This window comes from Ricinus communis, chromosome 8 (assembly GCF_019578655.1).
Source record: "Ricinus communis isolate WT05 ecotype wild-type chromosome 8, ASM1957865v1, whole genome shotgun sequence".
NCBI classification, from domain to species: Eukaryota; Viridiplantae; Streptophyta; class Magnoliopsida; order Malpighiales; family Euphorbiaceae; genus Ricinus; species Ricinus communis.
This window is the reverse complement of record NC_063263.1, coordinates 10,737,701-10,759,838: the sequence shown is the minus strand read 5'-3', so window position 1 is coordinate 10,759,838 and position 22,138 is coordinate 10,737,701. Positions and strand designations below refer to the sequence as shown.

The 22,138-nt window shown below is 35.8% G+C and overlaps 5 protein-coding genes and 1 pseudogene across 11 annotated transcripts; 2 read left to right on the top strand and 4 right to left on the bottom strand.

Annotated features, from left to right (window-relative positions):
• The first annotated feature begins 900 nt into the window (after window positions 1-900).
• LOC8282708 (silicon efflux transporter LSI2) lies at window positions 901-2,954 on the top strand. 2 transcript variants are annotated; one of them, XM_015718301.3, is made up of 4 exons: window positions 902-1,264; window positions 1,397-2,073; window positions 2,175-2,364; window positions 2,446-2,954. In XM_015718301.3, the coding sequence occupies exons 1-4, from the start codon at window positions 997-999 to the stop codon at window positions 2,706-2,708; spliced, it is 1,398 nt and encodes a 465-aa protein (XP_015573787.2). In that variant the 5' UTR covers window positions 902-996; the 3' UTR covers window positions 2,709-2,954. The 2 variants fall into 2 exon arrangements, with proteins under 2 accessions (XP_015573786.2, XP_015573787.2); XM_015718300.3 differs by having other exon boundaries at window positions 901-2,073.
• A 212-nt stretch (window positions 2,955-3,166) lies between these two features.
• On the bottom strand, window positions 3,167-6,565 carry LOC8282706. Its single transcript, XM_002517640.4, has 5 exons — window positions 6,274-6,565; window positions 5,045-5,673; window positions 4,414-4,538; window positions 3,639-3,679; window positions 3,167-3,541 (listed from the first exon to the last, which is right to left on the bottom strand). The coding sequence occupies exons 1-3, from the start codon at window positions 6,305-6,307 to the stop codon at window positions 4,419-4,421; spliced, it is 783 nt and encodes a 260-aa protein (XP_002517686.3). The 5' UTR covers window positions 6,308-6,565; the 3' UTR covers window positions 3,167-3,541; window positions 3,639-3,679; window positions 4,414-4,418.
• Window positions 6,566-6,896: 331 nt separating this feature from the next.
• LOC8282705 (calcineurin subunit B) lies at window positions 6,897-10,524 on the bottom strand. 5 transcript variants are annotated; one of them, XM_048377809.1, is made up of 7 exons: window positions 10,332-10,524; window positions 9,928-10,025; window positions 9,700-9,749; window positions 9,505-9,601; window positions 8,487-8,596; window positions 7,951-8,025; window positions 6,897-7,145 (listed from the first exon to the last, which is right to left on the bottom strand). In XM_048377809.1, exons 2-7 carry the CDS (start codon window positions 9,995-9,997, stop codon window positions 7,095-7,097), a joined length of 453 nt encoding a protein of 150 aa, XP_048233766.1. In that variant the 5' UTR covers window positions 9,998-10,025; window positions 10,332-10,524; the 3' UTR covers window positions 6,897-7,094. The 5 variants fall into 5 exon arrangements, with proteins under 5 accessions (XP_048233766.1, XP_002517685.1, XP_025012834.1 ...); XM_002517639.4 differs by having other exon boundaries at window positions 9,700-9,824; window positions 10,332-10,521; XM_025157066.2 differs by lacking the exon at window positions 9,928-10,025 and having other exon boundaries at window positions 10,332-10,492.
• Window positions 10,525-11,297: 773 nt separating this feature from the next.
• Window positions 11,298-15,883, bottom strand: LOC107261139 (arogenate dehydrogenase 2, chloroplastic-like). 2 transcript variants are annotated; one of them, XM_015718274.3, is made up of 2 exons: window positions 14,259-15,883; window positions 11,298-11,571 (listed from the first exon to the last, which is right to left on the bottom strand). In XM_015718274.3, exon 1 carries the CDS (start codon window positions 15,421-15,423, stop codon window positions 14,281-14,283), a length of 1,143 nt encoding a protein of 380 aa, XP_015573760.3. In that variant the 5' UTR covers window positions 15,424-15,883; the 3' UTR covers window positions 11,298-11,571; window positions 14,259-14,280. The 2 variants fall into 2 exon arrangements, with proteins under 2 accessions (XP_015573760.3, XP_048233765.1); XM_048377808.1 differs by lacking the exon at window positions 11,298-11,571 and adding an exon at window positions 11,580-12,089.
• Window positions 11,377-12,157, top strand: LOC8282704 (annotated as a pseudogene).
• A 149-nt stretch (window positions 15,884-16,032) lies between the features above and the next one.
• Window positions 16,033-21,807, bottom strand: LOC8282702 (pyrophosphate-energized vacuolar membrane proton pump). The gene is made up of 8 exons (XM_048377807.1): window positions 21,430-21,807; window positions 19,316-19,890; window positions 18,854-19,233; window positions 17,960-18,046; window positions 17,551-17,881; window positions 16,851-17,261; window positions 16,690-16,749; window positions 16,033-16,603 (listed from the first exon to the last, which is right to left on the bottom strand). Exons 1-8 carry the CDS (start codon window positions 21,692-21,694, stop codon window positions 16,397-16,399), a joined length of 2,316 nt encoding a protein of 771 aa, XP_048233764.1. The 5' UTR covers window positions 21,695-21,807; the 3' UTR covers window positions 16,033-16,396.
• Between the last annotated feature and the right edge of the window lie 331 nt (window positions 21,808-22,138).

Here is a 22,138-nt window from a genome sequence, read left to right as displayed (position 1 = left end):
TAAAAAGAGCTTATAATTTTAAAAGCGTTTATTATAAATTTATGTTATTGTATTTTAATTATACTACTTTTAGTAGATTTAAATCTATTCTATTATTTTTTAAAGATTTAAATTTATTCTAGTATTAATAAATTACAATAGTATAAATTTAAATGCTTAACTAGCCAATTTATAAATTTTAATAAAAAATAGTGACACGTAACATTATCTATTAGTTGTTATATTTATATTGGTTGGTTTTTAATCGTGAGTGGTTAATAGTAATAAATAAACCACTCAATACAAATATAATATTTAATAAATAATATTACATATCAACATTTAGTTTCATTTTTCTATAAATAACGTGATAGGCTAATTTTTTTAAAAAAATTATAATTTTAATATTAAAAAGAAAACCCCAACTAAATCAAATTCATACACCGTAAATCTCAATATTTGTATTATCTAATTTTAGTTTTTAATAAAATTATTTATTTTAACAAATTCGTGTATGACTTCAGTTTTACTAAGGCCAACCCTGATGGCACCACAAGTAAGGTAGACAATCCATGTGGCTGTTCTTACATTGGAAGTGGACGATGGAAGAACATCCGGCTCGTGTACAAGCCATTAGGTCATACAAGGTTCCTTCATTTCTTCCTGCAATAAAAGCTGCCATTTCAAACTAATCAATTCCACAAGATTTTCTATAAATACCTTTACTTATTCATAATGTGTGTGATTCACTTTACAATAGAAAATATAATCATGTACATATAAACGTAAAGATACATACATATATATATATATATATATGTGTGTGTGTGTGTGTGTAATAAGTTATTATATATCATTCTTGTCAAAAAAAAAGCATTAAAAGCATTCAGAGTAGTACATTCTGTGTAAAAAATAATTGTTATTTTAGTCATTATAATAATATTCCTTTCATTATATTAATGATTTCTCTATAAATATATCACTAAGTGATACACCTTGAGTCCATCATTACCAAAAATGGCTTTAGCTTCTTCTCTAAAAGTAGTACTCTTAGGTTCAGTTGCCTTTACATTCTTCTGGGTACTAGCAGTTTTTCCTGCTACACCTTTTCTACCTGTTGGCCGGACTGCAGGGTCTCTCCTTGGGGCTATGCTTATGGTCATTTTCCAAGTCATGACCCCAGATGAAGCATATGCTGCAATTGATCTCCCAATTCTTGGTCTTCTCTTTGGGACGATGGTTATCAGTGTTTATCTTGAGAAAGCTGATATGTTCAAATACATAGGTAAGTTGTTATCATGGAAAAGCAAAGGAGCTAAGGACTTACTTTGTAGAATTTGCCTAATTACTGCAGTTTCAAGTGCTCTTTTTACTAATGATACGTCTTGTGTGGTTTTGACTGAATTTGTATTGAAAGTCGCCAGGCAACATAATCTTCCTCCTCATCCATTCTTACTTGCTCTTGCTTCGAGTGCGAATATTGGATCTTCTGCTACTCCAATTGGCAATCCTCAAAACTTGGTTATTGCTGTTCAGAGTAGGATTTCTTTTGAGAAATTTGTTTTAGGACTCCTCCCTGCAATGCTTGTGGGCATATTTGTTAATATCATTATTATTATGTGTATGTACTGGAGGCTGTTATCTTCTACTCAGATTGATGAAGAAGAAGTCATTGCAGAAGTTATTGCAGATGAGAACGTAAATTCTCATAAATTTTCACCAGCTACAATGTCACATTTTGGTTCCTCAGATTCCCAAGAATTTAACTCTAGTTTGGATTCTTTGAGCACGCAAAGCTCCTCTAATACGATTGCCAGCGGGGATGTAAAGAGATCAAGTTCAGCAAAAACTGAAACCCGTAGTGAATCTGCAAGGAATACAAATGCATCGAAAGAGGTAAAAGCTGGTGGGTCTGAAAAGGAAGATTTTTCCACAAAATGGAGAAGGTTACTAAGGAAATCATGTGTTTACCTTATTACTATAGGGATGTTGGTTGCTTTGCTTCTGGGTCTGAACATGTCATGGACTGCAATTACTGCTGCACTTCTCCTTGTTGTTCTTGATTTCAAGGATGCTCAACCATGCTTTGAAAAGGTGAGATTTGTGATAGTGCTCTTTTTCTGTTTCTGTTTTATTTTTATTTTTTTTTTAAATTATTTTCTGTCACTAACAGAACTTTAATCTTCTTTGAGCAGGTCTCATATTCACTTCTGATTTTCTTTTGTGGAATGTTTATCACTGTCTATGGCTTTAACAAAACTGGGGTTCCAAGTGCTATCTGGGATTTAATGGAGCCTCATGCAAAGATAGATAATCCTGCAGGAATAGCAGTTCTTGCTATAGTCATACTTGTCATGTCAAACTTGGCCTCAAATGTGCCAACAGGTATGTCCAATTCCTGAAACTCTTTCAGAAGTGAAAGTCCTAGTTTCTCAAATTATAAAACTTGGTTATACCATTTTTCAGTTCTGCTGCTGGGAGGGCGGGTAGCAGCATCAGCAGCTGCGATTTCTGCAGCCGAGGAGAAGAAGGCATGGCTGATATTAGCTTGGGTGAGCACTGTAGCAGGGAACCTTTCGCTTTTGGGATCAGCTGCAAACTTGATAGTGTGTGAGCAGGCCAGGCGTGCTCCAGAATTCGGTTACAACTTAACTTTCTGGAAGCATCTTAATTTCGGACTTCCGTCTACTCTTATAGTAACTGCTGCTGGCTTACTACTCATAAAATGAAAATGATGATACCAATTAACGTGTTACGACTTCAATACATTTTCGTGTTAGTTTATCTATGAAAGCAATCTCTGTTTCTGGTGTTGCATTTGGCAATCATTTTGTCAACAGAAAATGACTGGGGAGTCATTGGATTAGTATTTTCTGTAGTTATTAATTGCCTGACTCACAAAATAGAAGTCACAGATTTAGTCAATTCTATTTTATTAATACAATTTTAACCCGCATTGCAAAATTAACTACAGATTATGAAGCCGGGAAAAGGTGCATTTTTACCCTTAATGTTTAGGCCAAAGAGTGGATTAGTTCTTAAAGTATTTTTGAGTGCAAATAAGCCATGAAACTTTATAAAACCCACAATTTAAGCCCTTCTCTATAACTGCAAAACAAATGGAATAAACTTCCGTTATTCATAGCTTATGTGGCTAATAAAGGTGCCGTTAAACTGACATTAACAGTGTTCTATTAATAATTTATTTAATTTTTTAAATGCAATATTTTATTAAGTAAAAAGAACAAAAATTAAAAGAAAGGAAATAATTTGAGCTCGCCGTTGTTGCACCCTCCTTCTACATCTGCAGCCGCCGTTGCTGCACCATCATCCTCTCCGTCATCGAGTCGTTCGTTGTTCTCTTATTTCTTTCATGCTGATGTTCAGTTCTGGACGCCTAATTTCTACTAGTAACAGTAATCATAAGAGCAGCAGGCAACAAAAGCAAGTTCTACTGAAGAAACTCTAAGGCAACAAAGGGAATCCTTCAGAGTAGTTAGGACACTTTGGCATCCTAGCCTCCAGGGCAAAGCTGCAAACCTTGTTGCAATTCCTGATAAATCTTTAAGAAAATAGCAAAATTGGATCATAAGAAAGTCATGGGTAGCGTAACATACTCATTGCTAGAAGCACATCACTCTTAAATTCTTAAAATGTACCTTCCCGGTAGAGTTTCTGAATTTTCAGCACCAAATGAGACCTGTGGAAAATACAAATGATGCTTTATCATGGAAATGGACTTGATAAAAATAGAAAAGAGTTGGGTATATTTTTATTTAACACTCCTGAGATTTAATTTCCTCAAATAGCTTATTAATCTTGCAAGTAAGCATAGTAATAGAGATTCTAACTACTGACTTAGCTAGTATAACAATCTTTCCGTCTCAATAGAATCTACAGATTGTGTTTAACTTGTGCCTATTACAACTTTTTTGGTTCAAATCAGATTATGGAAATGAATTTAACTCTGTAGTATTAAATAATAATAATAATAATAATAAATGGTTTAACTCAAATCCATGATGGTAATGGTAACTTGACATTGACATATGCATGCAATGTGATAGCAATTTCCCTTCATCACCAGATGCCAAACTAATTCCAGAAAATGTCTCATCAGAATAATAAACTAATGTGTTTCCCTTCATAAGATGCACATGCAATCGTATGAAACTAATGAATGAAAATTAAACAGAAATTTATACTATATTTCTTATAATCACTCTATATGTTTTACAGTATATTGTTCATTTAATCAATCTGTTGCCTACATTCTTTTAGGCCAAAAGGCCAAATTGGTCCTTCATTTTGGGTGGATTAATTGAACCCTTATTTTAAAAAATGTTGTCTTAAATTCTTTAGAAATCCCACCAAGAAAACTGCATAAGCATACAAAAGCACAACGTATAGTTCCATGTCTTTTGAGCACGCAACCATGTTTATTCTTCAGGAGCTTCCTTTAGTGCCATGATATTGGTCCTCTGGTCGTCCCCGGTGATAACGTAAGAGCTTGAATCTTGGCGTAGAACTTCTGACAGACCGGTTCCCAGCCCTCCTTCCTGTTTCAAAGTAGTGAGTTAAAATGGGAAATTGTATTCAGCCAATATCTATATTTACAAATTTCTGATTTGGAAATTAACAGGGAATCAATCCATGTATATGTCTTCCTCTCATCTAATGTGCACCATTCTCGTTCACCAAATTCGTGCACGAATTCTCATGCTGGAAAGCAGCAGTAGATCCAATCTCATAAATCTAATGCTAGTACGTAGCCAACCCAAAACGTTATTCAAGATTTTAGCAGGAAAAATCCTGTTACCTTTGCAAGACACATAAAGGCTAAAGCTTTCTTCTATAACACGTACTGTGTTACAAAGAGTGTATCTAGCCAAGTACTCATACATACATTCTGCTCTCTTTAAGACACCACACATGCATAATACTTGTAGGGATCAGATTATAAATAATTGAGTCCAAGGATAACGGAAACATGCCAGGTTAAGTGCAAGAATTACGTGTTATATCAGGAGAAGGTACGCTATGTGGAAGAGAGAAACATCATTACCTCACGAGGGTACAAAATATAAGTTTCATCAAAACATCTCTCTCCAGATTCTGGATCTTCAAGTTGAAGGCAATGGTAAATAGCCCGAAAGTGCTGATATATTTCATTCACCAGTTGTTTCCTTTCTTCCACTTGCTCCAGAAACTCTTGCTTCATTAATTTGCTTTCTTCTTCAAGAAACTTCAGTCGCTCGCTCAACTGTTCAATTTCACTACTCTGCATAACTTGTTTGCCATTACGAGAATTAACATAACCCTTCTTGCCACTTGAAGAATTTGCTAGTGGCAATTTCACTACCTCAGTTGAATTTGAGGCCCTTGAATCTGTTAATAGTTTTCTACCATTCATCGCCCTGTGCATTTCTCTTTGATCCTCTTCTTTCATTCCATCAGGAGGGGTGAAATCCTCTGGAATTTCATCCACTATTTCCAGTTCATCAATACGTTTAAGCTTGCTGCTGCTTGCGTTACTCTTTGGATTGACAACTGAAAGATTTTGTTCTGAGGAGTAAATGCCTAACTTAAGCAAAGCAATTTTTATTTCCTTGTGATGGAAAATTTCTTGAAGTTTTTGCAAGACATTTAAGCTTTCAGCACCAGCTTTGCTAGAACGTTGGGGTTCCATCACCCCTATCAGGAAACAGAAGGATCCCGTGTGAGGAAACAAATAAACTATAAGAAAACATTGTACAACTGACGGCCTATTCAGAATTGCTTTTAAAAGCAGTTTAGAATTGTTTTGATTTAAGGAAAATTCTTGCCTCGGGCTTCACGTATGTTCTCATCTATGCACCAAACCGATAGACGATTGATATATATTTATTGATTTTAAATAATAAAGTATGCATTAATCATCCAATACCAAAGTAAAAAACACTCATACATACGATCTCACTCTCCTATTAGCTGCGCTGTATACCCCAAATCTAGCTAAGAATCTATCTTGATTTAGTAAATAGATTTTTTTTATTTTTTTATAAATTATTTTTACGAAATCTATTTAATTAAAAAATATATTAAAAAAATTGTTTTAAAAGCATTTTTACCCGTTGTTATCTTAAATGAGGCTTAAGTTAAACCTTCAAGAATACAACAAAAGAAAAAGAGAAACCTTAAATAAACTTGGACTGTTTATAACAAAAGAATTCACATTAGTCTCCCCACAATATTGGAGAAGACCAAAGCTCTCGTTGCAGAACATGATTCTGTAAGGAAATTATGGTTGCTTACCTGACACTGCAGAATTGAATGAAAGAGAAAACATGATTGGAGGTCTTCGGTTGCTTTTCTTCAAAGAGAGGGATAAAAAGTGTCAGGAAGACAAGAAGGGGATGGTGTAGTAAGTGGTAACTTATACTATCTTGTCAGGGAGAGGACGAGAGAAGTTTTAATGGGAAATTGCCAGGCAGTTGCCAAGAGATCGTCTTCACTCTAGAAAGTGAAAATGTCTACGCTACTGATGTTAGGCGATTGCAGCTTCAATGTAACAATTTAGTTAACAGATCAGTCGCAATTTAAGAAGTGGACAAGCCAATTAGAAGCAATATAATGTTCGCTTCTTATCATATCATAAGGAGGCAAATTTTGGCTCCATTAGAACCAGAGGATAAGCCATATACTTAACTATGAAGCAACTGTAATTTTAGGTACGGATATAACATTACTTTTCTTGATAATTTACAATTGAATCCTTCATTTCGTCTTTCCCCCTGTCAAGTATTAAACTGGACCAAACATACGATATATGTTTAGTCCAGAGTCATCCCAACTGTAACAGATCAAATAGGGGCAGGCATATGGAAAAATTTAGAGGAGTAAGCAAAAACTTGTTAAAACTGCTACCAACTCAAAAATTGCAAAGTGGTGATGAACCATTAAGAATAAGCTGAAAGTTTATTACAATGGACAAGTTGCTTAGTTTTCATTTTTCTTTGAGGATATAGACAAGTGGGGGAAAAAAGAAAAAAAGAAAAAAACAGACGTCTTTGCAGAGTTTACAAAAGATGCAGCTGACGCTTGTTTTCGAAGTATGGAAAGACTGCCTGGTCAGATTAATCAACTGGAACCTCAACCTCCATTGTTAGGCCAGAGTTTCCAAAAACCTGTGTCATTTGCATTGGAATGACAATTAACATATCAGTACTGATTAAATAACATCTAAAGAAAAAGAAAACAGTAGCATGTTAAGAGAATTAATTCAGGTATACATTCATCCAAGTAAAAACTCTCTTCAAAAACAGGAGACACACTTGTCAACAGAGAGTTGAATTTTGCTTTGAGGAAACTCGAGCATTAATGTAATTGAAGAAAGAAGAATAAATAAAAAGTCCTAGCTGGTGTTCAACTGGAATTGGCTGCACATAATCTTAAAGAAGCAAGATTGGTTGCCAGCACATTCACTCGAATAAATGGTGCAGTAAGGTTGATATGTAAGGTGTTATCATGGTTCTGGGCCCTAAGCTGTTTACTGCTAAAATACAATATTTGTTTGTCTTCAAACTTACCAGTAGTCCAACACCATACTACTAAATAGATTTTAGTAGCATAAAAGAAATTCTAAGGCTTTGCAAGTCCCTATAAGTTAGCATTTCTGATTATTTTCTGGTGTCAAAGAAGCATAGGTGCCTCTTAGCCTACAAAAGTACAGCAATAAATGTTTTACAGTCCTTGCTCATGAGCCTCATTTTTTCTCCATCATTCCACTTCTCCACCACTTAAATCCGGTAACTGATTTAACAAAATTTTTATCCTATGAAAATACTGTTGGGAATTCAAGATATAATGCTGTTTCTCTTGAATTCTCTCTGTTTTATAGTAATTGGCAATGGAAAAAGTAATGTCTAACATAATTAATCTGGTACAGGAAACATTAGACAAAAAAAAAAAGGTAATACACCAAAGAGGCACCTTAATAAAGTCATCAAGCATTAAGTAAGATTCCCTTGTGTAACCTGCCTCCTTCAAAACTTGGCACAACACTTGCTGCAAGACGAAGAACAGGAAGTGTAATTATTAAGCTTCTACTGCAACTAAGATTTGTGGATGCAAACTTGTGTGTGATTCAGTAATAATTGTTGTAATAAAACAAGAAACTGATGAAGCCAAGGATTTAGAAAGTAAGAGGCAGAAACTATATTGTTGGTTAGCAGCCCCAAGGGAAGAGAACGCAAGTAAATACTGTTTCAGCAGACAAAGATATGAATTCAATTTCTTTTGCAAGGATTATATGTCACTAACTTTCTCCTCTCTTGTGACAATCAATGCCATTCATACAAAACTCTCACAAATAACAAGGTAAAATATCCTTTCATATACGGTTTCATCAATGAGTAATTTTCGGAGAATGTGCTATAGATATAAAATAGAGATCTTATATGATTATGCATTTTCCTTAGTTAAAACAGTAGGGTTACCAGTGAGACAGAAAAATTTCTTGGTTATACCTCTCTTTGCTCATCAGACATAAAAGAGCCAGACAAATCTTGAAGCACTTCTAATATGTCCTTGAAAGATACTTTTCCATTACCATCTGAGTCGTATACCTTAAATATAACTGAGGGAAAAAAATAAGAATAACATTAATATAGAACAAAAAATATCAGAAGTTTTTACATGTAACTAAATTTTAGTTCCATAGACTATAATTACACTCAATTACCAATAGTGAAAAGCAAGGAAGATAAGAATATTACCAGCTTTTACAATTCATAAAGCATTCATTAAAAATGTCGACCACAAGAATGGCAATTCAAATGGAAAGACAAGAAATAAAAGATGTGTAATGCAGGTCTCAATACATTATACTTAAGCAGATAATTTTATCCATTGTCAGCTCATCATTCAGTTTTTCATCACCAAGCTCTTAATTATTACATGTATAATGCAAATTAAGTAATTCATTCTTCTCCTTAATCTGCTAAACAGTGCTATCCCCTGAGATGTCAAATAAAATAAAATATTAAACATTTCAAAACGTCCCAACAATTAGTAACTTCATTTCAAGTTCATATAGTTAAAATATCTAAAGACTTAAAAATACCATGATCTTATGTGTCACCCATGTTGCAATATTTTTTAGGTCTCAATGGTCTTATAACAGCAACATATAACGTCTTTATATTCTGCTTAGTGCTTATCTTGGTTTCCTTTGTTCCATGTACCTCTCTTTTAACTTTATAAAACTCATCTTCTGGGCTTTATCAAGATGATTAAAGATCAAAAGATACAAATAAGTTCAAATACCATATTCAAACAATCATTTTGCCAGAACACATTTGAAATAAAGGAACTACAATAGGGATCTCCATTTAAATGTGATTTAGTATCACTATCATCCTAGTCAAAACCCATAAGATGAGTTTCCATGTATTTTTTATAAGTACTCATTGCTTCCCTTGCTAGAACTAGTAAAACAAGCATAAGTAGTAGATACGCCATACTTTCAAGATGGCCAATACTTACGTCCTATTTTCTGTTCCACACTTGCTTTAGCACTAAATGCAGATAAGAAGGCCACAAAGTCCTTGAAGTTCAAACCATCCACCATTTTAAGTAGCCTCTGCAAGAACCCAAAAAATTGAGCTTTCACTTTATCATGAGCTTGATTTATTTATAATTCCAGAATGAAAACTCAACCCAAAAATTTTAGTATATTACCTGACAGAGTGGATTCATTGCAAACTCAGGCACCGATAAGAATTCATCAGCTGAAATGAACCCTTTTGCATTACGATCTAGCTGGCAAAATCTTTGATACAAGGACACTATTTCTTGCTGGGAGACTGAGTTTGACGCCACAAAACCACATAATTGAGAACTCAAAACAAAAGAACACTAGAAAGTGTCAAAATAGAAAGAAAGGGTAAAGAAAGTAGGATTAGTTACATAGATTATGGCAGTGTCTTTGAACCTCTTCTATATCATATTGAGTAAGCATTGATGAGGCGTTCCCCATTGGAAATGAAAATCTTTAACAACTAAGTCTACATATTTAAATAGAAATGAAACTAGCCGTTAATCATTTACCCAAAAGAACCAACACCCATTAATCAAGATACAAAATTTTTGATAATTTCCACAGAAATTGGAACACCAACTTTAGTAATTAACCTGCAATAACTAATATCACTAATGACAGATAAAAGAAGATATATCACTTCAAAAGGCCAAAAGAATATGAATTTGCACTTTTTGCATAAAATGAAAGCAGGTAATTTCTTTACTAATTTATTCTCTTCCAGGAGTTCTCTCGTGCACCAAACACAAAGATTAAAGAAACAAAGACAAACCTCAAAACCTTCGAACTGACTTGACAGGCAATTGGAGACTGAAGCGAGCTGAGGATAGGATTTTAGGATTATAAAAGACAGAAGGACAAAGGAATTTACTTTGTCATCATCGGATTTTGGAATCAGCAAAACATTGAATGTGACAACTTTTTTTTTTTTTTTCTTTTCCTTTTCCTTTTATATTTTGTGATAGACGACGATCAAATTAATGTTGATCTGTTATCCTGTACTCCGCAGGTGTACCAGTGTTTTCCTGATTTTATGGGTGTTGCTCAATGTAAGCCATCTGTTATTGATGAGTTGGGCTCAAGAAATAAGAACTTCAATCACTATTGAAGCCTATACTATTATATCGTTAATTCTTGGCCCAATTTCTAACACAAAACTAGACAATGAAATAACAAATCAAGAATCTTCTTCCTAGAAGAACAAACTGAAAAGCATAAACCATGATCTTCCAAAACTAAGCTATCAATTTGATGACGAGGATGAGAAGCAGAAGCAACAGCAGCAGCTTAGAAATAGGTTTCAGCGACGAGTACAATGATGATTCTCTATTGGAATGGAAGCTTCAAAATCATATTTAATTCCTAATTAACAAATATTAGAAGAATAATGCTAATAATATGTCATTCCAAGTGTGCTTAACAAATCATGTCTATGTTATGTATATCTATATCTTTCTATTTGATTGGTCAGGACATTTAATACCTATTGGAATTGATTATTTATTTTTAATTTTGATCATCAGATTAAGAGATTAACAACCTGCTAAACAAAAAACTATTTGAAACATGTTACAAACAGTCACATATGTAATCCCTATTTAAAATTAAACTTTTCCTCTCCATTTTAAACAGTACGCAACAATTTAGATTCAAGGGGGATTGTCAGCAGTACGCAAGCAATGTCTGTTTTTAGGCAGTAAAAACAGAAATATAAAAGCAAATATTATGCTAATTTATGTGGTTCAGCAATTATAATTTTATATTTAGGAAAGAGAGTAGATTATATCACAAATGGCATTATATTTGAAAATAAAAACATGGCTGGAATTCCTGCTGAAGTTCTGCTATCAGAACGCGTCCAGGAGATAGTCCTCCATGGTGAAGAACCACAACCACCTTATGTACGTTGAGATGATACCATAGATGAAGATGTTTCTGTTACAGCTTCTCTGATTCCTATCATTGACATCAGCCTCCTCTCTTCTTCTGAATCATCCACTGAGCAAGATGAACTGCAGAAACTTATATCAGCTCTTTGTTCTTGGGGTTGCTCTCAGGTATAAACTCTGACCACTTTTACTACAGTTGTAAATCAGTTAAAAATATGCTCCATCATGGAGAGGTATACTTCTTTCAGCGTTCTTATGGATTCCCTGGGTTTCAGGCAATGGGTCATGGGATTCCAGAAACACTTCTAGATAATATTCCACAAGCGACTATGGAATTCTTTGAACAGCAGCTATGGCAGAAGAGAAAAAGGTACGCTAAAGGAGTGGAAGAGTTTGAAGGGTATGGAGCTGATCGTCTATTTCATAATGTATACCCAGAAGATCAGAGGAAGCAGAAGCTTTCGCCAGAACATCAAAAATCCTTCAGGCGATTTTCCCCGCCCTTCCATACTCTGGTAGTAGAAGAAAGAGACTTCTACATGTTCAGATATCTATTGTCAAGAACTCAACACTTGTAACACATGAACGCTGGTTGCTCTTCTGAGTGATTACTGCTGATGCTAACAACATTGTAAAATTCTCTATACAACAACAAAAAGAGTCCTGAATCAATTTGTTCGTGTTATATAAAAGAATTCGCATTCAAGTATCACTTATGTAGATTTTGGTAAATACTTCATTTATTTACAATCATGCAGAGAAGTCTTAGAGACTACACTAGAAAGATGAAAACGATAACAGAGCTGGTTTCAGAGTCCACTATGAAGCAACTTCTAAATCTTAGGGTCGATCTTCTAATCCCTCTGAGGTCCTAAACAACTGAGTCCTATAAACTTAATGCAATTTCCAAATAACTCTTATTAATAGCCTCAAATGCCGTATCCAACCTCTCTAATTGCCACAAAGTATTTTTATCATATACAAGTCGTAAAAAAATTTAAAACTATCACCAGCCATATTCTTAGCAAATTCTTTAACAGATAAAACATCAAGCAAATAAAAACAAAATCTTTCAGATGCTTCGCCCTGCCCTGCCTGTAGTCTGATAATAGAAGGAAGAGACTTGAAAATGTTCAGACACTATTCTCAAGTACTTAATAGTAATCACACGTGAATGCTAGTTGCTCTTCTGAGTGATTACTGCTGATAATAGATGTGTAAGCACTTGGAGCAACATTTCAGAACATTTTAAAATTTTATGTAGAACATCAGAAAAGTCCTTAAAAACATTATATCTCAACACACGCTTCACAGATATAATCAGACCATCACCATCACCATCAGCAATTGTGAGACAACTGTATCTGTTTCTGAGTGTGTGACGGTAAGAATAGTAAAGTGAGTTCATTAGAGGATACTGGACATAAGAAGTGAGTTCGTTAGAGCATACTGGACTTGAGAAGTTTAAAAGAATACATATCCTGTGGAAATTTTCCTTTTCCTTTTCCTTTTCAAGGAGTTTTAAATGGTTTCAACTAAGTTTAACCTTATTTTCCAAATTTTGTGTCCTATAAATTATTTTGTATTCAATATCACTTTGTAATTTCAACAAGCACATGATTTGATCACAATTATGCTGAAGATTACACTACAAAAATGAAAACCTTAACAAAGCTTGTTTCAAGATCCATGGCAGAATCACTAAATTTAGAGGAAGATTACTTCCTGAATCAGTTTAATGAACAAGCAGCTCGAGAAAAGGTTCAGTTAGTACTCAAGTAGTTAGAGACCTAATCTGGTTCTTGGATTGAAAACCCAGGATACATCGTTATCTTGCGTGATGAAGACAAAAATTGGATCACAGTACCCACAGTTTCAGATTTTCCTAATCCCAATGGGTGATCAAATGGAGATATGGTTGCAGCTGTAGGTTATGTAATATGAAAGACACGTCCATATATTGGGACATGCAAAATACTGGCCCCCGGTCAGAAATGTTATTGCCTGAGAGGCATAGTTGCCTATATGGCATTTTGAAGCATCACTAACAGCTGGCTTAAATGCTAATATGTAGCTTCATGACACAAAATTCATTTATATCATGATACATGTCCAATCAGATCATTCCTTTCCTATATGATTGGCAGATAATGACAAATGGAATGTTCAAAAGCCTAGTGCATAGAGTTCTGATTACCTCAGAGGATAGGATTCTATGGCTGTCTTCTATACACCAGAACCTATGAAGAGATTGGACCAGAAGGACTGGTCAAGGAGGAAACAAAAGGACCAAGAATATGCAAGAAAGTGAAAGATTTAGCTGATGTACACTGGGAATACTACCAGCAAAGACGCAGATCACTTCATGTGAAGCTATACTCTCACCCCACAAGAAAATAAAAATCTACTTATAATAAAATCCTGACATATACTACCAGTCTAACAGTCTCTTGGCTTTCATGCCTCTCTACATTTGCTAATGGATATTATCTTTTTCAAGGATTTTGAACCTTTATGTATCATCATCCCCACAACCATGCAACGTATTTAGCTTACAGCATCTACATTCTGAAGCAGTTAAGAGTATCCATTAATTACATACTCAAAATTCACAAACTAAACAAACAAAAACTGTTAACAAGGTATTAAAACTTATCAATAAATTAAATATCTTAATAATCGCCACTGTATAATCACTAAAAGTTTGGGTTTCTACAATTAAATTCACAAAACAGAAAACTAGAATCCAATTGAATCAATAAATTCCTAAAACTGATTCATCAAAAACAATTAAAGAAAAATGCTCATACCACAGTAACAGTTTCTCTATCTTCAAGATATCCCTCTTTCTTGTTCCAAAACATCCGCAGGAGGTTCAACAGATGGAGCACCATTACGGAGCAACTTCTGAATCTTAGGCCGATCCTGCAATCCCTCTGAGGTGCCAAACAACTGTCTCCTATAAACTTGATGCAATTTTCCAAACAATTCTTTTTTAATAGCCTCAAATGCCATATCCAACCTCTCTAATTGCTCCATAGCATTCTTATTATACATAAACAAGCCATAATACAATTCAAAACTATCGCCAACCGTATTCTCAACCAAATCCAACAAAGTCTCGTACCCTTTAGTATTAATGGGCGACGACTCCAATCCAAACTTCTCCAACACTCTCCCCATAGTATGAGTCACAAATTGCGACCCGGCGGCATACTTATCGTGCTCAACACAACTCATTTCCACCATTCTACATCCTTCTCTAGCGAAAATGTCAAGAAATTTGTCACACCTACTAATTCTATCATCATTATTACCAATTCTAACTTTATCAAACACAAAAGGCAAACCAGCCCAAGAAAGCTTACCACTTTCAGGACCAAACATTGGATGGGTACACAAAATATCAAACTCAACAGGCAAATACTTCAACAATACATTCTTAGCAAATTCTTTGACAGACAAAACATCAACAAAAAGGGTATTACGTTTTAATCTTTGAAAAGGAAAAGACTTTAGAACTTTTTCAGTTGACAGAATCGAAGTACATAAAATTAGAACATCAGGGTGATTCTCGCAGAGGTCGTGTGGATTATTGTAGAATCTGGTGTTGAGTTGTTTGGCAATGTCGGTGTAATTGGTACGAGAGTAAGCTAAGAGAGTGTGACCCTGGCGGGAGAGGGTTTTAGCGAGGAATTGACCAAAGTTGCCGAAACCGATGAATGCAATTTTGAGAGATTGGGATTTAAGGTGTTGGGATTTGAGTTGGGCTTCGTAGTCGTAGGGTTGGGCTGCGTCGATTGCGCGGATGCGGAGAGAGAGAGGGTGAGGGTGAGGGTGATGAGAGGAGTTGGTGTAGAAAAGAGGAAGATGGAGAGGGAGGGAAATGGAGCAGAGGGAATTGGGGAGAAATTGTGGAGAATTCAGGGAGTGGAAAAGGGAATTTGGGGGTTTTGTTGAAGTGAATTGAAGCATTATTGCTGCTGCTGTTGAGAGAGAAGCTGCTGTTGAGAGAGAAGCTGCTGTTGCTGTTGCTGTTGAGAGAGAAGGGGAAAGGGAAGAGGAAGATTTGGAGTTTGACTGCAGAGTGGTGGTGGAATGGGGAGAGAGATTGCCACATATGCTAGTAGGATAGATTATTAATAACTTTGGTCAAAGTCATGGAATTATTTCTAATAAGTAAATTAGCTCAAAGTAGTTCTTTTATTTTTTTTATTTTTTTTTTTTCCATTTAACCTTTCGCCATTTTGATTCTACTCTTCAGTATCTTGATCTCTATTGTACTTGTGTACAGTTATCTTCATCTTTACTGTTACTGTACTTGTATTAGGTTAATGTAGGTCCGCTTATGGCTGAAAGAACATCGAGAATGCTTTTATTTGAATCTTCAATTTCTTTTTTGTCAGCAAAAGCTGCAACATAGAATTAAAATGGCGTTGTATCATCACAAGCCCATGTGAGTGGTAGATTCTTACAATTGAAGCTTTCGTACAAAATTTGCAATTATAAAACGGACAATTAATCATATAATTGAGAAATTCAATTAGGCATGGAACTCTAAAAGCAAACCAACTCAATCGATCATGTCCAAAATGCCAACTTAGCTGTGAGAGAAAAAGGGTAACAATACAAAATTTTAAAACTTGGGGTGTTCCAAAACAAGAGTAAAGGTAAATTCTCAGACTCTCCTTAAAAACACTAATGACAATTTGCTGCCAAGACCATGTCTCGCCCACTCCACGTAACCGGTCTTTCATTATCATCATCATCAGCCCATCAAAAATAGTATTTGGCTAAACTACGGAAACTAACTTAAAAATCCCATATAAATGGGAGAAAAGATAAATGCAGAAATAGAATTGAGGATGGATGTGATTCTACAAGACAAGGCAACCGTTATATAATGACCCTTCTTTCCCCTATGCCTTTCCCATTACCCGCCTTCCCTTCAGAATATCTTGAAAAGCAGCCCACCGTGAGTGGCGAAAAAGGGTGCGAAAACAAGAGATTCAACTGCCATGAGCTTGATAAGGATGTTGAGCGATGGACCTGAGGTGTCCTTAAGTGGATCACCAATGGTGTCTCCAATTACAGCTGCTTTGTGTGGCTCAGAACCTTTGGGGCCTAGTGACCTAGCATGCTCTGATGCACCAGCCTGTACATAACACCCAGATATTTACTCAAGACAAATTTGTATCTGCACAATAATAACAATATAACAGTAGGTGAAATCTACTGTACCTCAATGTACTTCTTCGCATTATCCCATGCACCACCAGTGTTGGATGCAGAAATTGCTATCTGTTAAAACCAAGTGTGACAAGTAACAAACAGTCAGGTCCAACCGGATCCAATAATCTTTGGTCAACTACCAATTCAAAGTTGTACCATCATTCCATCACCTGAACGCCAGAGACAAGGGAACCAGCCAGCACGCCAGAAAGAGTCTCAACACCAAAGAAGGTTCCAACAATGAGGGGTGTGAGCATGACCAGAGCACCTGGTGGAATCATCTCTTTGATAGATGCATCAGTAGAGATCTTGACACAGGTAGCGTAATCAGGCTTGGCATGACCCTCCATAAGACCAGGAATAGTGTTGAACTGCCTGCGAACCTCCTCAACCATCTTCAGAGCTGCACTTCCCACACTCTTCATTGTCATTGCAGAAAACCAGTAAGGAAGCATGGCACCCACTATCAGACCAATGAAGACCTTTGGGGTCAAAACGTCAACAGTTGAAATTGCTGCACGGCTCACAAAAGCACCAAATAAAGCCAAAGACACCAAAGCAGCAGACCCAATGGCAAATCCCTGGAAAACGCAAAAGAAATGAGAAGAAGCCATAAAAGAAAGAAACCACAAGCATAAGAAAAACGCCCACATTTTAGCCTAGCATATGATTTACTTGAAGACATCTTGGGCTGCATGATCTACTAATGGTCTTACTTAAACATATGATATCATGTGTCTCTTTTAGTTCAACTGTTTTGTAAGTTCAAAAGCATGTATAGCTACAAAGAAGGTTTATGGAGCCAGAGAAAGGAATAATCACAACATGAAATAATAATGGCATGTGTAATCTAGAAAGGGCATATCATACCTTTCCAATGGCAGCAGTAGTGTTGCCAGCTGCATCAAGAGCATCAGTCCTTTCTCGAATGCGGTGACTCATGCCAGCCATCTCAGCAATGCCTCCAGCATTGTCACTAATGGGGCCATAAGCATCAATAGCCAATCCAGTGGCAATTGTGCTTAACATTCCAAGAGCAGCCACAGCAATGCCATACATAGCCGCAAAACTAAAACTAACAAAAATGCTAGCTGCAATGGCAAAAATTGGAATAATGACAGATTTGTATCCCAAGGCAAGACCAAAGATGACATTAGTGGCAGCTCCAGTCCTGCAGGAGTCGGCAACATCTTGCACAGGGCTGTACACATAATAAACAAATTTAGCATCCAAATAGAATGTGTTCATAAGAAACCAATTCAAATAACATTATCAGTACCTATAAGCATTGCTGGTGTAGTACTCGGTAACAAATCCAATAATAAGTCCAGCCCAAAGACCAACAGACACACACAAGAACAATTGCCTGCAAATGAATCGTGATATTACTTGTACCAGGTCATTAAGGAAGCATGCAGCCTGTAATATAGAAAACCACACTACAACTCTTTCAAATTCAATTAACTTGGCATTTGGGTAAAAACGCTAGGTTAAAACTTTCAGATCAAATTCAAAAACATTTTACCCCTACAAACCCATGATAGTAGCAAAATCGCTGCATGTATGCGAGCACAAGTGCCTACCGTTTTCACCATGTAGTACCAAAAAAAAAAGCTTTGTCCACAAACCTCTTCATTTTTAAATCAATAGGAAATTCTACCACAATACAGCCAAAAAGCGCAGTCCAAGACTGACTAAATCCATATGCTATTTCATATTAAAACCTATGAGGGCTAGGCCTTCCCTTCAAAAAAGAAATGAAATTGAAGGTGAATGGCCAGCAATTCCTGCCTATGAAAGAAAGCTATTCGTTCGCCTGGGATTAGCAATGGACTGACTGGCAAATAAATTCAAAAATAATACTAATAAATATCTAACTATGCCCGATAGTCCACCATACCATAGAAACAAGAGGATTAACTACATCTAAATATCTAATCTAAATGGAAGGGAATAAACACAGCTCCGAGAATAGAAGTGGTTCGTTTTCTTTCTATACGCAATTCACGATTTCGTTTGTGTTCATGTTGGCAATTTCTGATGTGAATTCGGCGGGTCGTCCCCCCTTCCTACGGGTTCCCCCACCGACCCAGTGATACACCAACCACGCTCCTACAAAGGCTTTATCCATAACATGCTTAATAACCACTGAAAGAGAATCATTTACACTTACCAGTTCTTAACAACCTTCTGAGTACCAAAATTGAAAATTGTGAAAGATGAAGGCAAGCCAATCCAAGTTACAATTGCAATGCCCACGGTCATAAGAATAGTGGAGATAACAAGCTGCTTCTTTAGTGCCGGTTCAATTTCCTTCACAGCCTTGATTTCGAAGAAATCAGTGGCAAAGAGGGTAGTAATCAAACAAACCAGGATACCCACAGAACTAATAAGCAGAGGATATAGCATGGCAGTGAACTCATGGTTGATTCCAAAAGAGGAGATGGAAGCAACGACAAGGGCAGCACAAGATGATTCAGCATAAGAGCCAAAAAGATCAGATCCCATACCAGCAATGTCTCCAACATTGTCCCCAACATTGTCAGCAATGACCTGTGAAGGGTTATAATTGAACAATGTCAGTGAAACCCAAATAAGTATCAATTTAATTTTCATATAGAGCAGCAATGCTTACAGCTGGGTTTCTTGGATCATCTTCTGGAATGTTTCTTTCAACCTTTCCCACAAGATCAGCACCAACATCGGCAGCTTTGGTGTAGATACCACCACCAACCCTCCCAAAGAGAGCCATAGAAGATCCCCCAAGACCATAGCCAGTAATTGATTCAAAGAGACCTTCCCAGTCATCCCCATAGTACAGCTTGAAGAGATTTATAGCAATATAAAGAAACAATAGACCATTTGCAGCAAGCAGAAAACCCATTACTGCACCAGACCTAAATGCAGTAATAAAAGCCTTTCCAACTCCCTTTCTTGCTTCCAAGGTAGTTCTTGCATTGGCATAGGTAGCAATCTTCATCCCCAGGAAACCAGAGAGGACTGAAGTGACGGCACCAAGTAAAAATGAGACAGTACTGAATATTGCAGTAGCAAGTGCTGGTTTGCAAGTCTTCTGTGAATCAAAAGTACATGGTCGGCTCTTTGTGCTAAAGCCCTCAACAGAACCCAAGAAAAGGAATATCAAGATTGCAAAAGCAACCATGAAAATACCAACATACTGATATTCCGTGAACAGAAAAGATGTGGCACCTATTAAAGCCATAAACCACAAATTTATATAGACAAAGACTATAATCTAAACAACAATAATTTTAAAAGGCAGAAGGAAAGAAAGAAAGAAGAGATCATTACAAGAACGGTAGAGGGGACAAGGCATTTAGCAACAGAAAATTGGAGCCGATATCATATATGGTAGGGCAAGTAACAGGAAGAGAAAAAGAATGAAAACATCTCTAGTAACAAAATTGAAGTTGGCTGAAATTTTGAAATAATAAAAATGATTTCTATATAAACCTAGATAAAGGTTCATGTTACATCACTCTTTTTGATATCTTTGCAAGCGATACTACCTTACCAACAAAAGACTAAGTACATCATTGGTCAGAATAACACAAGCCACATACCTCATTCACACGGCATAAAAAAGCAATTGCTAGCCATAATTATAATGCCGCAACAATAGTAATAATGATCATAATGATATAGATCTAAAAGAACTGGTAATAATAATAGCAATAACAGTATACTTGATTAATTCAAACTTTATCATGTACATAGAAGATAACCAATTTTGTCACTATGCAGCGTATGCAATGTGCATGATAAGATGATACCATCTAAATCCAGCTAGCATTGCAGAATAATATTAATCACAGACAGATTTGGTACGCTTATTATTTCCCCCTCTTCGTAGAAAAAGACAGCCCCAACTTTGTTGCCTAAACAAATTAACATTTAATCCTCATTACATATAGCAGTAAAAATTCATTGAACTACTAATTACAATACTTCCAACAAAAATAAATTGAATAAGACAAAACAATTAACTACAGTAATGACTATAAGATAGGACCGGAAGCAGAAAGAATCACCCAACATTACTGCCGGAAAATGCACGAAAATCCAAGAGAATAGAATATAATATATTTTATCCCCATAAAGAACCTTACTTTACATTTGATATTTTTCTTTATTCAACAGTCAATCTGCTCAAAAGATTCCTCACCAAGCAAACAACACCCACGTGCAGCGCACGTGGAACTCATAACATAGAGACAGTAACATACTAACACTCAAGGAACAGCCACATATCCTAATACACATAAGACAAATAATAATAATAACCACACCAAATATAGCTGTATTATAATAACATATCATCAATATCTTTCTATAAACAGTCCCAATATAATAGATCCATATGTTCCACGATTAAAACAGCAGTAACTTTTTTCTATTTTTTAAAATAATCCATTTCCAAAACAAAAAAGAAAAAGAAGATCTAAACAGTGCAATATAATACTAAGGAGCGCTGCGGTGCTTCAACTATAAGCAGTTCAAAATACAAACCTAAAACGCAACGTAAATTGAACTTTTGAATCTCAAAAATGTTATAGCAATTAAAACTAATTTTTACTGCAAAGAAACAATAACCAAACAGATAGTAAAGCTGAATTACACTCAGTTACACAATAATAACACAAAACTATAAACAGATCTAAAACAAAAACTGAAAGATCTAAGAAAAACTAAAACTTGTTGTTAATACTATTGTTGTTATTATTATACCTTCAGATATTGCACTTTGAATTTCAGCGCATTTAGCGACGACACTTTGGTCATTCAGACCTTCCTCTTCTTCAATAAGATAATCATTATAACCGTTCTTGTTACCACCACCGCTACTGGGCGACGAACCTGGCGCGTGGCGTTCAGACGTGAGTTTCACGCGCGACACTAAGTACCACTGGACTAATGAGAATATGATGCCGACAATCGCGCATACCGGCACTAGAACCTCCGTTCCTAGATCCGATAACAAAGTTGACCCCATGCTTCTCCTCCTCCTCCTCCTCGCCTGAACCCTAAGAGAAGTTTCCCCGATGACCGTACAGCTTAGGTGAGAGAGTTTTCAGATAGTGAGAGAGAGAGAACGAAGCTCTTCGGTGTGGTTCGCGTGCTTTATTTATATTTGAAGATTATAGCAATTTTTGGGGAATGTGAGGGTGTTATATCGTGCGGTTTACTCTATTTCATGAAGTTGCATCTGGACCGTTTTAACTTCTTAGATTAATTATTAAAATATTCCTGAAGTTTGTCTTACTATACGTCTCAATCCCTTCTGTTCTAAAAGTAGCATTTTAATCCTCAAAATTTATTAACATTTTGTACTTCAATCGTGGGTATACAGATTACATTTTTATCAAATTTTTCGTCCAAATATCCAAGGCCAGTTTGTTACCAATAGACATGGTTATTCTACTTACTATTCTTTAGT